The sequence below is a fragment of the Medicago sativa genome, chromosome 2, assembly GCF_051527215.1.
Source record: "Medicago sativa cultivar Bolivia chromosome 2, Bolivia_mono, whole genome shotgun sequence".
Lineage (NCBI taxonomy): Eukaryota > Viridiplantae > Streptophyta > Magnoliopsida > Fabales > Fabaceae > Medicago > Medicago sativa.
This window is the reverse complement of record NC_140750.1, coordinates 2,298,583-2,314,342: the sequence shown is the minus strand read 5'-3', so window position 1 is coordinate 2,314,342 and position 15,760 is coordinate 2,298,583. Positions and strand designations below refer to the sequence as shown.

Genomic DNA, 15,760 nt, shown 5'->3' with positions numbered 1-15,760 from the left:
AGGAACTACTTCGGAAGTTCCCTCTTCTGGAGCATTTTCAAAAATGAGCATCATATCGTCTTCCTCATTGTCTTCAGTAGGCTTACCAGCAATGGCTCTTACTTCAGCCAATTTATCTTTGTAGAACCTATCACAATCTTCCAATCCCAAGGCCTTGATCTTTTCATTTCTTTGATGAATGTATTGTGCTTTTTGTTCCTTTCTGTCTGATATAAGATCAGAAGCACGTTCATCTGCCATCCTTTTCCTTATTGGAGTCATCTCAACCATAGGACTCACAAGTTGAAGGGGAGCCTTCTTCTTCTTCAGCTTGGGATCAGCCTCTTCTTTCTCCATTTCTTCAAGAGCTTCCTCCAGCTGCTCTTGGGTGATTACCAAATCTGCCTTACCTTTTCTTCTTTTCTGAGGAATAGAGGCAGCACCAACCTTCTGCATCTTTCCTTTTTCCTTGATAGAAACAGGTTTAGCAGCTTCTGACTCAGTACTAGTTCTGGCCTTCTTTCCTTTAGTAGGAGCAGCATCAGATTCAGAACTAGTTCTGGCCCTTTTCCCTTTAGGTGCATCAGAAACAGCAGCTTCTGACACAGCAACTGCTTTGGCCTTCTTGCCTTTCCCTTTAGCAAGAGCAGCTTCCTCCTGAGACCTCGCATCTTCCTCCAAGACGTACTCAGCTACTGATTGAACTAGGAAATCAGAGTCACTTTCCTTAAAGATGGGAGGAAAGTCCCTGATTATCTCAGTTTCAGCAGTTGTCATCTCTAACCACTTTTCATCTTTAGGGGCTTCTTTGATGAACTTCATAGAGCATAAGCTCCTGCTACTGATAGTCCTTTCAGCAGTAGAGACTTCGAAACATCTATCAGAAGCACTCCTTGTCCTTTTTAAGAACTCCAGCACCCTTCCTTGATAAAAGATTTCAGACAGCAATCTTCCATAGGGTACTTGTTTTCTTCCTCTGATAGTGCTTTCATTTATGGCCCAGCAGAGATGATCCATTACATATCTTGGGAAGTTTATCTTTTCCAGAATAGCCATGAAGTAAATTGCTAGCTTCTGTTGATTGTTGGGTTGGTCAGATCCTCCTGCTCTTTGAAAGAAGCAATCATTACTGAATTTCACCAACATCCTGTTGTGAATCTCCATTTCAGAAGGCTTTGCATCTTTCTTCCCACCCAAAAGAGTGTTGTAGTAACCTTGTAGCAGGACATCTTCCTTCCTGACTATTTCTTGGAATCTTCCCTCTGCATCCATCCTACAAGCTTTAGCTATAACGTCCTCAGTGATGGTTATAGGAATGCCCATCACTTCAGACCTTATTTCTAAGCTATCAAATGATGTAGGATTCATATCCATGATCATTTTCCCTTTCTTTGACCCAGCTTGTTTGCTTACGACTTTTGCAGGCTTTTCATTGTACACTTCAGCTTTTAACCAAAAGTCCTTGACCAAGTTCACGTATGTTGGCCCATTTAGCATCTTGAAATACTCAGACAACATCTGAGTCTCTATCAATCCTTCCATGTTTACTTCATACTTCTTGAGTGAAGCAAAATCCACCGGTGACTCTACTTGAACTACTAAGGATTCCCATGGAATATCCATAGTCTTCTCTTTGTAGATGGACCCAGATTCTGATACGCTTTGCTTGTTTGATGTAGATTCTGAAACTTTTCGTTGCGAGCTTGATGATGCCATTTGATGATTGACGAAGATTTGAAGAAGATGAAGATTTTAGGGTTCTAAGGTTGAGAAGAATGCGCTTACTTCGCAAGAGGTTTGAGAGCAAATGTGTTTGTTGTGAGTGAGTAGTGTGTGAATTGACAAAGTGTTAAAAGTAAAACGATTGCAATTCAAAAGAGACAAACAAACATAACATTAATGACAAAAATTGGGGGCGCGTGAAAAGTACTTTCAAAGCTATTAAATCATCATTGCCCTTTTAGTTATACACCAACACATACAGGCCACGTAAGAAGTTCACAGAGTAACTACCAATTTAGTGGGTCAGAAGTTACTTTTTTTTTTTTAAAAGGTAACTTCCAACGTTTCCACTAATTCAACTATTCAGAAGCAACAAATCCAGCTTCTGGACTTCAGATGCTGACGTCATCATCAGAAGCGAGTTTTCCTCAGAACCTCAATAAAGAGCTTCTGATGGACTACCGCTTCTGAACTAACTTCAGAACCTAAAATCCTATTCAGGAGCAAGCAAGCATTTAATCAGATACAAAGTGCATGTTCAAATTTTTCTTTATAAAATCAAATCTTTCAACAGTTAAAGGCTTAGTAAATATATCAGCCCATTGATTTTCAGTATCAATGAATTGTATATCTAAAATTCCTTTTTGAACATAATCTCTGATAAAATGGTGTTTGATTTCAATGTGCTTCGCTCTTGAATGCAAAATTGGATTTTTAGACAAACAAATAGCAGCAGTATTATCACAATAAATGGGAATACTGTTAGCAGTTATCTGATAATCTTCCAACTGATGTTTCATCCAAAGTAGTTGTGTACAACAACTTGCAGCTGAAATGTATTCTGCTTCTGCTGTAGACATAGCAATAGTTGTTTGTCTTTTGCTAGCCCAGGATATAAGATTATCACCCAGAAATTGACAATTGCCACTGGTTGACTTTCTTTCAATCCTATCACCAGCATAATCAGCATCACAGAATCCAATTAGCTTATAATCTAAGGATTTCCTATAAAGGAGTCCAAGATTAGTTGTTCCTTTCAAATACCTGAAGATTCTCTTGACAGCAGTCATATGAGATTCTCTAGGATCTGATTGGAATCTTGCACACAAGCATACACTGAATAAAATATCTGGCCTAGATGCAGTAAGGTATAACAAAGAACCAATCATACCTCTATACAGCTTCTGATCTACTTTAGCTCATTCATCTTCTTTGCTTAAGGTGCATGTAGGGTGCATTGGAGTGTTCATCACTTTACAATCTTCAAGTTTGAACTTCTTCAGAAGCTCCTTTGTGTACTTTGATTGATGAACATAGACTCCATCTTTGCATTGATTGATTTGAATGCCCAGGAAGAACTTCAGCTCTCCCATCATGCTCATTTCAAATTCATCCTGCATTAACTCAGAAAATTCCTTGCAAAGAGATGCATTAGTAGAACCAAATATTATATCATCAACATATATTTGCACAACAAGAATATCTTTCTCAAGGGTCCTTCTGAAGAGTGTAGTATCAACCTGTCCTCTTTTAAAATCATTTTTGATTAAGAAATTACTTAGTCTATCATACCAAGCTCTGGGAGCTTGTTTCAAGCCATATAGTGATTTCTTCAGTTTAAAAACATGGTCAAGATATTTAATATCCTCAAATCCAGGAGGTTGCTTGACATACACTTCTTCTTCTATGACACCATTTAGAAATGCACCCTTGACATCCATTTGATATAATATTATGCCATGATTAACTGCATAGGAAAGAAGTAACCTAATTGCTTCCAATCTTGCAACTGGAGCAAACGTTTCAGTGTAATCAATGCCTTCTTGTTGACTATACCCTTGTGCAACAAGCCTGGCTTTGTTTCTTGTTACTTCACCTTGCTCATTCAGCTTGTTTCTGAATACCCATTTTGTTCCAATAATGTTCTTGTGCTGAGGTTTGGGTACCAGATCCCACACATCATTTCTTTGAAATTGATTCAACTCTTCTTGCATAGCTAGGATCCATCCATCATCTGAAAGTGCTTCATCAACTGTTGTAGGTTCAATCATTGAGATTAGTCCAATCATTGACTCCTCTTGTCTGAAATATGATCTTGTTCTTCTTGGACTATCTTTGTTTCCAATGATTAGCTCCTCAGGATGTGAAGACTTGTGTTTGAATGTGTTTCTGGGTGGATCTGCTTGATGTGAGCCATCTTGTGCTTCATCAGAAGCAGCTTTATCTTGCGCTTCTGATGTGGGTTCAGCTTCTGGACTATCTTCAGATTCAGCTATCTGATCAGGTTCTTGAGTAGCTTCAGGAACCTGTATCTCTGCAAAACTTTCACCTTGCTTTGAAGTTTTATCTTCAAGCTCCTTGTCATCAAATTTAACGTGCATAGATTCTTCAACACAAAGTGTTTCTGAATTATACACTCTGTATGCCTTTGACCTTTCAGAGTAACCTAAAAAGATTCCTCTTTGGGCCTTGACATCAAATTTCTTTAGGTAGAGCTTGTTGTTCAGAATGTAACATGTACATCCAAATTGATGAAAGTAAGAGATATTGGGTTTTCTTCCTTTAAAGAGTTCATATGCTGTTTTCTCCAAAATAGGTCTAATATAGATCCTGTTTTGAACATAGCATGCTGTATTCACTGCTTCTGCCCAAAAATGTTTTGGTAAATTGTTTTCATGAATCATGGTTCTGGCCATTTCTTGTAAAGTTCTATTCTTTCTCTCTACAACCCCATTTTGTTGTGGTGTTCTAGGAGAAGAGAATTCATGGAAAATTCCATGTTTTTCACAAAAAGCTTCAAATGGCTCATTTTCAAATTCTCCACCATGATCACTTCTGACTTTCAAAATTTTTGATTCTTTTTCAGATTGAATTTGAGTGCAGAAGCTACTGAATACATCACACGCAACATCTTTACTCTTTATGAATTTCACCCAAGTCCATCTGCTGTAATCATCAACAATGACTAATCCATATCTACTTCCATATAAGGATGCAGTACTCACTGGTCCAAATAAATCAATATGGAGTAATTCTAAAGGTCTTGAGGTTGAAACAATGTCTTTGGTTTTAAAAGATGATTTCACAATTTTCCCTCTCTGACATGCACCACAGAGTGCATCTGAATGATAGTCAATGTCTGGTAGCCCTTTCACAAGTTGTAACTTACTAAGCTTAGAGATTAACCTCCAGTTAGCATGTCCCAACCTTCTGTGCCACATCCATTTCTTATCATTCACTGATAGTAGGCAAACCACCTTCTGATCAGCCAGTTCAGAAAAATTGATTTTATAGACATTGTCAATTCTCTTTCCCTTGAACACAATGGATTTGTCTTCCTTGTTGATTACTGTACAGTTGGGTTTTTCAAAAAGCACATCATAACCATTATCACAAAATTGACTAATGCTCAAAAGGTTATGTTCAAGACCATCTACCAACCATACATTATTAATTGAGGTAGAGGAATTACCAATAGTTCCTGTACCTATGATCTTGCCTGACTGGTTGCCTCCAAATTTCACATTTCCTCACTACAAAAAATCACGTGAATTGCGGCGGCTAAAAATCGCATATTGCGGCAGTTTTAGCCGCCACTATATACCAGACTGGCGGTTTCAAAACTGCCGAAATTTTTCCTGCCACAAAGTTTAAAATGGCAGTTTAATACGGACCGCCATGCAGACTGCCGCAATACACATTGAATATAATGGCGGCTAATTGGTTGGTTAATACGGCGGTTTGAACCGCCGGAATATACACAATTCACAACAAAAAAAGTGTGCATAGTGGCACTTTGAACTGCCGTAATAGCCATTTTAGAATTAAAAAAAAAATTACAAATAGTGGCAGTTTGAGCCGCCACAATTGCCTTTTTTTAAAAAAAAAAAAATTAAAAACCTGAACAAATCACCTAAATAACAATTATTAGAAATAGTATAAAGTATTTTTATACATAAATTGTAATATTACAATGTGTAACACAGTCCAACAAACTCGTGAACGTTTATAAAATAAACTTAAGCTCTTTAATTATGTTGTAGAGTTTATCTCTGATCTCTTCCATGTATGTGTGGTCCTCCTCATTCCCCTAATTTTATGATCTCCAACTTCTCTTGTACATGCAAACACATACATATGGATCAAATAAGGTTCACATAATGCTATTTCACAAAACAACAATAGCAACTTGATAAAAAACAATGTATTAAAAGAGGAACTAGAGTTTCAAAATCAGCCTCTCATTGATCAATTGTCTTTCTATCAATAACTCCCCAAAAGGAAAGAGATGCAAAACTATATAGATTATATAACAGGATGGTAATAAATAACACATAGTGAACTTTTATCAATATCAGGAGTCAGGACAATTGATTCTAACTATAACAATATGAGGAAAGCTAATCTAACATGCATATCAGGTTTCTCAAGGAAATAGATAATGCCAAATGACCCACCTAAGTATGGTACCTACAATAGTGAACTTTTATCATGGAAATGCAGGTAATGAAATTTTAAGCAAGCCATATAAGCATATAAATTTGTATAAGGGCACTGTAAAAGTACATGATGCATAGTAAAAGTAAAACTTGATATAGAAAGTTATCAATTTTACCCAAGGTGCCCATGCTAATCCAGAAAGCCAAGCCTACACCAAAATATATTATGAAAAGAGCTTATAGATATTAGGAAGCATGTAATAAGAAGTAAAAGAAAGATAACTTACATATGTTGTTGATGCAAGTGAGGCTGAGCAAAGAATCACTTTCTCTCCAACCAAAGTATTAAGTATTGGAAGCAACACAATCTAGAAAGCCAGCTTATTATAGTAGGTACTTCAAACTAGAAACTCAACCTAACCATAACCAGCTTATCAAACATCAAAAGAAGTCAGATTAAACTCTAAAGTTATAGAAATGAAAAAACTGATATAGAGCAAAGAAATAGAGACCAATATGATTATGGAAAGAAAGACACATTCAATTCAACCTAGATTTATTATGAGAAAATTCTGTTATACACACTTATCCTTATAAAGAAGAATGGCAGAACAAACTAGCTAGCTTTCTTTAACTATAATCATTACAATCATTAGTATGGAAGGATCAAAGGAAGAAATTTCTTCTGAGAATTGTTATACAAAAGAAAAGATTGAACCAATTTCGACCATCATCAGATGTTCCGAGAACTGATTTTTGTTAAAGCCAAAAACAATTTTCAAATAGTACTGCGTATGAATTATGAGACTGTTAATTAAACTATGGAATTAAGGTAAAAGAAATTACTCAATTAAGTACAAGCTTTGAAAATAAGAAATAACAGAACTAATATAAGTGTTTAGGATTCATCAATACAAGTTCAAAAAAGTATTGATACTTAACATGAGAAATCAACCTGAAGATTACTATTTCCGCGGCATTCATTATAGATTTGTATCTTCAGTTAAGAACATAAAAAACTCTAGTACAGAAGCCTAACTCTTTGTTCATTGTTGAAGTCCATTTCACAATTTCAGCTAGGAAGAATTGCAAATAAAGTGGACAAAAGGTCAATAGTGCTATTGAAATCTGAAACCAATAAACCATAATTAAGATTCATAACCGTACAGAAAGTATAATACATGTCAAACATAAAACAGTCCATTCACAATTGCCAAACCCCAATACATAAAATAAATACTGGTGCTTTCAGATATGCAAAACCCAAAAATATAAAAAATAACATACAATTCAAAGTTAGTACAAAGTAAACATATAACCCAAGTTTTAATTGAGAAGGCCTTATTTCCAAAATGAAAAGAATACCACACATTTAGAATATAAATGTTAAAATTCAAAACAACAAAAAGCAACATGAAAACCCAAAATATTGCACAGCCCAGAATCTCAAAACTGATAATCTTTCAGGTTTAACTGAATAAGCAAACAAAAAAAATCATAAAAAGAAAATGATGTACCGTATCTGGTGGAGATCTGCAGTTTATGGTATATTATTGTATGTAAGCATGTGAGGGCTGCTAAAATTTGGTATTTACAGTGTTTCTGTAGGCATGATCTTCAACCTCCAGGGTAAACATAAGTTCCATTACCATGTCACTGACCCAATAAAGGTCACACTATCTGACCACTAGACACTATTAAAGTACAAAACAATATTTGGATTGAAAATTGTTATCTGAACACCCACATACCTATAATACTCTTTGCGAGAGTAAGAAATATACATTGAATAATGAAACCTTAGGAGAGAAAAAAAAAAGTTAAACACATTGAGGTTGATATATTCTAATTAATACAATCTTTGTGTTATAGAAACCACTTACAACAGAAGCATGCTTCATTATTTTTTGAAAACTTAGTGATTGAAAATAAATCTAGAATAATGGTTTACACATTCCAAGTTACATCATTACCAGGATGTTAAAATATTTTCAAAGCAAAGTAGGTACACAGGAGAAATCAACTTATTTATTTCTTAGAAACCGACAAAATAGGTATATGGTACATAGGAGAAATCAAATCAGTCTTGAAATTTCGTATGCACCGTATCAGTACCATTCAACATTATTTAAAAAAAATGCATTATTCCTGATATGGTTTTTAAGAAATAACTCAAACAAAACAAGAAATTTAAATAACTCATATCCTCACCAAATAACAGTGATAACAGTGATGGGTCGCAGCAAACCACCTCAAATAACAGTAGATCCGCTTGTTTCTTTTCACAAACCTCAGTTTTTCTACCAACAAAACAAAAACAAAAAAATCAAAAACGAAAAAAAATTCACAACAGCAGTAAATCTTCAATCTTATAATCAAAACTGAACTCAAATCAAGAATAATACAGAGATGAGGGTTTGGGTATTTCAGATTAAGCAAACTTCATACTCACCATCACCATGTTGAGAGAAGAGTTCGACAGGGACCACAGATGGAATTGATAGGTTTGGGTGTTTGAGGTTTTTGAAATCGGTTGAAGATTAGGGAACTAGAGGTTTGAGGGAATCGAATGAGTTTGGGTGTTTGAGGGTTTTTTGGAATCAATTGAAAAACATGGTTTGAAGATTCAGGAAGGAATCGAAGATTGATGGAAGGAATCGAAGGGATTGAAGGTTTGAAGATTAGGATGTGGTGAAAAGCATGGTGTTTTTGTAGTGATGGAAAAGGTTTGGAACTTTGGAAGCTTGGAGAAGGTTTGGAATCGGTGAGAAGGTTTTGATGTTTTGTTATAAAATATTTTATTTTATGTTAAAAAGAAAAATATGGATGAATTTTCTAAAAAAATTGGGGAAAAAAGAGGGAAGTTAGTGCGCCTAAAAAATTGGGAAAAAATAAGAGGGAAGTTAGTGCGCCAATGATGTTCAGTTGAAAAATTAAAAAGGCTAATAGCGGCAGTTTAAAATGCCTCAATATACAATAAAAATTGTGCCATTAAATTTTGTTAATACTGGCAGTTAAAACCGCCGTAATGTACTGTATAAAGCGGCGGCTAGAAAAACTGCCGCAATACACCGGATATAGTGGCGGTTTACAGTGACCGCCGGTACAAAACCGCCAGAATTAACGCGTTTTTTTGTAGTGCCTCCCTCTTTCATTGTTAGGCTGAGGAACATGGACTTGTCTCCTGTCATGTGTCTTGAGCAACCGCTGTCTAGGTACCATGATCTTTGCTTTGGCACTGCTCTTAGACATACCTGCATCATTGACATTTTTAGATTTAGGTACCCATTGTTCTATGGGTCCTGGAAGGTTAGTACTTAAGGCTTTACTCTTCACTTCTTGTACCTTGTGCTGTGAGTTGGGTTGCTTCTGATTAACCATCACCTTAGGTTTTGGTACTTCAGAAGCAGCAACTGTCTTCTTCTGAAACTTAGACTTCAGAACCCCAGATTTTGGTTTCACCAGACTCTGAGGAATAGGTTCTGATCTTTTCAGGATCCTGACCTTTGAGGTCTTGGAATCAGATTTGATCATAGCCTTTGACTTAGAGTTCTTTGGATTTGAAGTAACCTTAGCCTTAGAACTAGAAGCTTCAGGTTCTGATTGAACAACAGTTTCCAATTCAGCCCCTTCTGGTACAAAGAATGTTTTCAGACCTTCCTTGATGCATTCACAACAAGATTTTAGATTGGTTTTCTCAAGTTTCACTTCTGGAAAACCAATTCCTCTGCCATTGTTCTTGTAAATGCTATAAATCATAGAAGCCACTCTGCTTCTGTCAATGCCAGATATAATAAAATCTTCAAGAGCAATTTCATGGTTACTTAAAGGTTTTTCATTACACTTTTCTTGTAGCTTCTGACATAAGAACCTGAGCTGATCTTCATATGTTTTACACATGAAGTCAAAGCCCCTAAGTCCTTGTTCAGAAGCTTTCAGATCCAATAGAGTTGATTTTTGCTGTTGTACCAAATCAGCATATTTTTCTTTTAAATCCTTCAACTCATTGGTTCTTACTTCAAAATGTGTAAGAAGTTCTTTAAGTGACTCAACAAGTTCATTTCTGGGAATTTTGGAATATACCTCGTTTTCATCTTCTGAGTCTGAATCTGATCCAGCTTCTGAAGTTGCTGTTGCTACCAACCCAACAGCTACCTTTGCATCTTCATCAGCTTCCTCTTTATCAGATCCAGATTCACTACCCAAATCATCCCAGGTTGCCATTAAACTCTGCTTGATCTGCTTCTTGAGTTTGCTTGGTTTGAATGTAGACCTCTTTGACTTGTCCTTTGACTTTTCTTTTTGAAGATCAGGGCATTCAGCAATGAAGTGTCCAGGCTTCTTACAGTTGAAGCATCCCTTCTGATCTTCTTTCTTTGAGCTTCTGGAGTTACCCCTTCTGGAGAGAAACTTTCTGTTCTTCTTGGCCAGATATTGAAGTCTGTTTGAGAGCATGGCCATTTCAGCAGCATCTGGTTCAGAATCTGAACTTGACTGTTCTTCCTCTTCAGATTCAACTACTTTGAGAGCTTTTGATGACTTGCCTTTGGATGGAAGAGCTATTGATTTACTCTTCTTAGTAGACTCATGTTCATTAAGACTTAACTCATGAACTTTGAGAGAACTAACAAGATCTTCGACACTTAAAGTGTTTAAATCTTTAGCTTCCTCAATGGCAGTCACCTTTGGTCTCCATCTGGCAGGTAAGCTTCTGAGTATCTTGCTTACATGATCAGAAGCAACATAGCTCTTCTTTAGAATCTGTAGCCCAGAAACTAAGGTTTGAAACCTTGAGTACATCTCTGTTAGCCAATATATTTTACTAGCTGTAATAAATGTGGTCAAAGTGTAGTTGACCTAGATTTAAAGAAGATTCGAACAGAGTGTTGTGTTGAAAGCAAATATGGGTTCGAAGATGCTAGAAGACTTCGATAAAGCAGTTTTCGAAGGTGGTTATCAACAGTTATTCTTTAAGTCAGTTTTTATTTTAAGTTTGTTTTCAAATAAGTAAAACTGTCGACTTGTGGCAGTTGTAGTTTGAATTTCAAAGAAGTGTAGTTATTTCTAGACTTAGTATAAATAGTAGTTTTTCATAGGAAAAACAGGTCACAATTCCGTCATACAAACTTATACTCAAAGTATCCGTATGGAAGCGAGAAACGAGTCACAAGTTGCAATGTATGAATCTGTGTACCAACCTTTGTTTAATCAATGCAATTTACCCTTTGTTCTTTAAGTGTTCTTGCACTTTACTTTATTAAGTTCGATTGAGTTCAAGTGGATTGAATTCGATTGTTTTTATCATATTTCTTATATTTTTGACATCAAAAACGCAGAATTTCTAACAACAAGAACAAACACAATATGTCCTAAGATTTACTGGTTGATCTTGCAAGTTACCATTTGTAAACCAGCGGTTGTTTACGAAAATCCAACGTAAACAAATTGGCACGCCCAGTGGGACCGTTTGTGTTTTTGTTTATAGTTTTTGTTAGAGTTTCTTTTAATTCTGGTTTGTTTTGTTGTGTATGCAATTAAGAAACAAGAAATTGCTTCTTAATATGACACGCGCTAACAACCAAAAGAAAACAAATCCAACATCTTCAAATGAAGATGTGGATCAAGTGACGGTTGAAGATGATGTTTCATCCCCAGGGAATGTTAGAACATCCCAGGCTATTCCAACTAGTAATACAGTCATTCAAACATCGTCTCAGGCCATGCCTTCGATGGCCACAGTAATTTCTCAAGCCATGCCTTCGATGGTTACCCAAACTTCACATGATTATCCAAATAATACTTCTATTCAAGGAGTTTGGGATCATAGATCAATGCCATATGGTATGCCATCATCATTAATGCAAGGCTTACAAACTAGTGGTAATATGTTTTCAGAGAATTTAAATGTTTCATTACCACAACTTTTTGGTCCTGGGGTATCTACAACATATAGAAGTCCCCAACAAAATTTAACCAACGCTTCTATGGCTGCTATTAGGCAAACTATGGAAGAAACTAATCATGATATGATTAATATGATGACCCAACAAATTGGTACTGTCATAAATCCTTTAATTCGAGACACCAACACTAGTTATCAACGGTTGTCTGATCAAATGGAAAGAATTGCCAATTTCTTTGGCGCTCCACCAATCCAAAATACCCAATTGCCTCAAAATCGAAATGTGAGGGCAATTGAAATAATTGCTGATGAACCAATGGTTCGAAATCATGAAAATATTGTCCAACCACAAGTAGTACGACCACAAGTTCAGGCAGAACCTGAAAGGCAACCCATTTTGGTTAATAGAAACCAGGATGCCGATCAAGTGGTTTTACAAGCCCGTCGGAACAATTTCGATGGTCAGAATAATATAGCGGGTATTGTCGAGGCCTTGTTAGCCCAAAATGGTTTTAATATGGGTTTACGTCGACCAAATTTTGTGTCTCCTTTGTCTGAATATGTTTTAGATGCTGAATTGCCTAGAAATTGGAAAATTCCAAAGTTTACCAAATTTGCTGGAGAAACTGATGAATCTACTGTCGAACACATTGCTAGGTTTCTCATGGAAGCAGGAAATATTGCAGAAAATGAAAATTTGAGAATGAAATATTTCCCAAGTTCTTTGACAAAAAATGCTTTTACTTGGTTTACAACTTTACCTCCTCATTCAATTTATAGTTGGAACCAATTAGAAAAAGCTTTTCATGAACAATTTTACATGGGTCAATCTAAGATTAGTTTGAAAGAATTGGCCAGTGTTCGACGTAAAAGTCATGAGTCAATAGATGATTATCTCAATAGGTTTCGTCTCCTTAAGGCTAGATGTTTTACTTCTGTTCCAGAATATGAATTAGTCGAAATGGCTGCTGGTGGCCTCGATTATTCTGTTCGAAAGAAATTAGATACCCAGTACTTAAGAGACATGGCCCAATTGGCAGACAGAGTTCGACAAGTTGAAAGACTTAAAGCTGAAAAAACTAGAACTCATAACAAATTTTCTAAAAAAGAAAAAATTGCCTATATAGAAACAGGAGATAGTGAAACCGAATTCGATTGGGGTTTAGATATCGTTGAAGACAATGATATAAACCTGGCAGAATTAAAAGACGGACCTCCATATGCTTGTAAAATGTTGAGGCCATCCAATGGAAAAAATCCTGAAGATCCCAAGAGTGACAAATATCCTTCTAAAACTTATACTTTTGATATTACTAAAAGTGAAGAAATTTTTGATCTATTAGTTAATGATGGCATAATATTGGTGCCACCTAATATGAAGTTACCTCCTTTGGAACAAAGGAAGAAAAGAGGATTTTGTAAATTCCATGGTTTTTTAGGTCATAACCTATCTCGATGTACTCGTTTCAGGGATTCTGTACAAAAAGCTCTTGATGAAGGGAGGCTAAAATTCGGAGAAAAACCAAAACAACAAGTGGATGGAGATCCTATGAAAAAGGCAGAGTCCATGTTTGCTGATATTTCTATCAATATGGTGGAAATTTCAGATAATATTGATGTAGAAATGGTTACTGAGGACCATCGAATTGAAGAGCCAGTGGTTACTGATGATCAATTGGCCAAGGAAATGGAGAAAGCATATCCAAAGGCTGAAGAAGATTTGGTTGATTTTTTAAACCGATGTAAAATATCTAACACCCATGCTATGCTTTGTCCTCGATGTAGTGCAGTGTTCGATAAAGAAGCTGCGAAATCAGTTGAAGGATATCAACCTCAAACAAAACGTAAAGGAGGGTGGTTCGAGAACCGTTCTAAGTTTGGCTTTAACAAAAGAGGTGTTCCTTACAAGATGAAAACTTCAGAGAAGTATCAAATGAAGAACCATAAGAAGACGTTCGTTCCTTCATCGAAGTCTCCTATTGATACTTGGGTTTTCTCTGGAGGCAAGAAAACTGGTCATTCTGCGCCTCCAGCACCACCAACAAAATGGGTAAAAAGAGCTGTCAAAGTTCCAGACCAACCAGAGAGTTCTAATCCTAACAAGTATGCTTACAAAAATAACTATAAAGGTAAGAATCCTATGACTAGAACTCAATGGCGCCGTTTTCAACGCCAGAAAAAGGAAGGAGTTTTAAAAGATGTCACTAATGGTGACAAAAGTAAGGGAAAACAACCAATAGTTTTCGAAATGGTTAAAAAACCAGCTACTGAAAGAATTTTCCCTCCATTATCTTCTGCTTTAAACATCCCTAAAGGGGATGATGATATTCTAACTTCTACTTTTTCAGATTCTGAACCAAGTCTTGACATTATATGTGTGGTTTCTGTACTACCAATTGAATATGCACATGATGTATCTTCGAAGGCCAATCATGATGATGAATGTGATTTCACTGAGGAAATGGCTCGTCATAGACCTCTATGTTATTATGTTATGAATAATGGCTGCATCGAAGATCAACATGCAGTGTTCGAGAAACCTGATGATAGCATGAAGCTTCATTTAAAGCCTTTGTTTATTCAAGCTAAATTAAATGGTGTTGGAATTAACAAAGTGTTGGTAGATGGTGGTGCTACTGTTAATCTCTTACCACAATCTTTTCTAAGGAAACTTGGTATTTCTGAATGTGATTTGAAACCACATAATGTAGTGCTCACTAATTATGAGGGATCTACTGGACAATCTCTTGGTGCTATCGAACTAGAATTGGTAGTAGGAAGCATAACCAGAGCAACTGTGTTTTTGGTAGTTCCTTCTAAAGCCAATTTCAATGCATTATTAGGAAGGGAATGGATCCATGCTGTAGGTGCAGTTCCTTCTACAATGCATCAAAGGATTGTGATTTGGAGGAAAGATGGTTTGGTAGAGAATATTGAGGCTGATCAGAGTTATTATTTTAAAGCTGAAGTTGATAATCAAGATATCAACAAAAAGAACTTTGACAAACAGCTTCAATTTATTGCACCATTCATGGAAAATGATGCATCAAGTTCTATGACTAAAGAAGAAAAATTCTTTGTAAAACTTGCACCAGAATGGGGTTTTCGTTGGAAAACTGCATTCGACGATGACTTCGTAGTGGTGAACAACGAAGATTGCCATGAGAAGATACCTGTAAAGGAAAAAGATTTGCTGAAGACAAGAAGTACTTCGTACAAGAGGGTCACTGATGACCAAGGATGTTCAGCAAATGGAATCTCACCAACTAGGTGGGATATCAATAAGTGATCAATGGTTGAGCCCAGCATATGGGAAAAGATTACGGCTTATGTAGCCGAGAAGAACTTCGATTTGGCTGAAACAGCCAAAGAAGAAGAGGTCTTCGATGCTTCAGTGGAAAATAATTCTGATGACCTCATTGATGATAAAAAATTAGATTGTATTTATGATGATGAACCTTTGGGTTTTGAAGAAGATCCAATGGGATCTACAATAAAAATGAAGGCCCAAGATCCTCTTGAAGAAGTGGATATAGGAGATGGTTCTGTAAAAAGACCAACATACATAAGTTCAAAGATTCCTAAGAGCTTCAAAGATCGAATTGTGGCGCTTTTGAAAAATTACAAGGATTGCTTTGCTTGGGATTATCATGAGATGCCTGGTTTGAGTAGAAAGGTAGTAGAGTTGCAATTGCCAATCAGGACAGACAAGAAACCA

At 36.2% G+C, this 15,760-nt stretch overlaps 1 protein-coding gene and 1 long non-coding RNA gene across 9 annotated transcripts; one reads left to right on the top strand and one right to left on the bottom strand.

The window, feature by feature from the left end:
• Nucleotides 1-5,612: 5,612 nt before the first annotated feature.
• LOC146943553 (uncharacterized) lies at nt 5,613-8,939 on the bottom strand. 8 transcript variants are annotated; one of them, XR_015025606.1, is made up of 4 exons: nt 8,593-8,938; nt 6,428-8,440; nt 6,317-6,349; nt 5,613-5,815 (listed from the first exon to the last, which is right to left on the bottom strand). It is a non-coding gene; the product is annotated as an uncharacterized LOC146943553 (long non-coding RNA). The 8 variants fall into 8 exon arrangements; XR_015025605.1 differs by having other exon boundaries at nt 5,613-5,810; XR_015025608.1 differs by lacking the exon at nt 6,317-6,349 and having other exon boundaries at nt 8,593-8,939.
• A 2,058-nt stretch (nt 8,940-10,997) lies between these two features.
• On the top strand, nt 10,998-15,350 carry LOC146943552 (uncharacterized). Its single transcript, XM_085748767.1, has one exon. It carries the CDS (start codon nt 11,669-11,671, stop codon nt 15,329-15,331), a length of 3,663 nt encoding a protein of 1,220 aa, XP_085604893.1. The 5' UTR covers nt 10,998-11,668; the 3' UTR covers nt 15,332-15,350.
• Nucleotides 15,351-15,760: the final 410 nt, after the last annotated feature.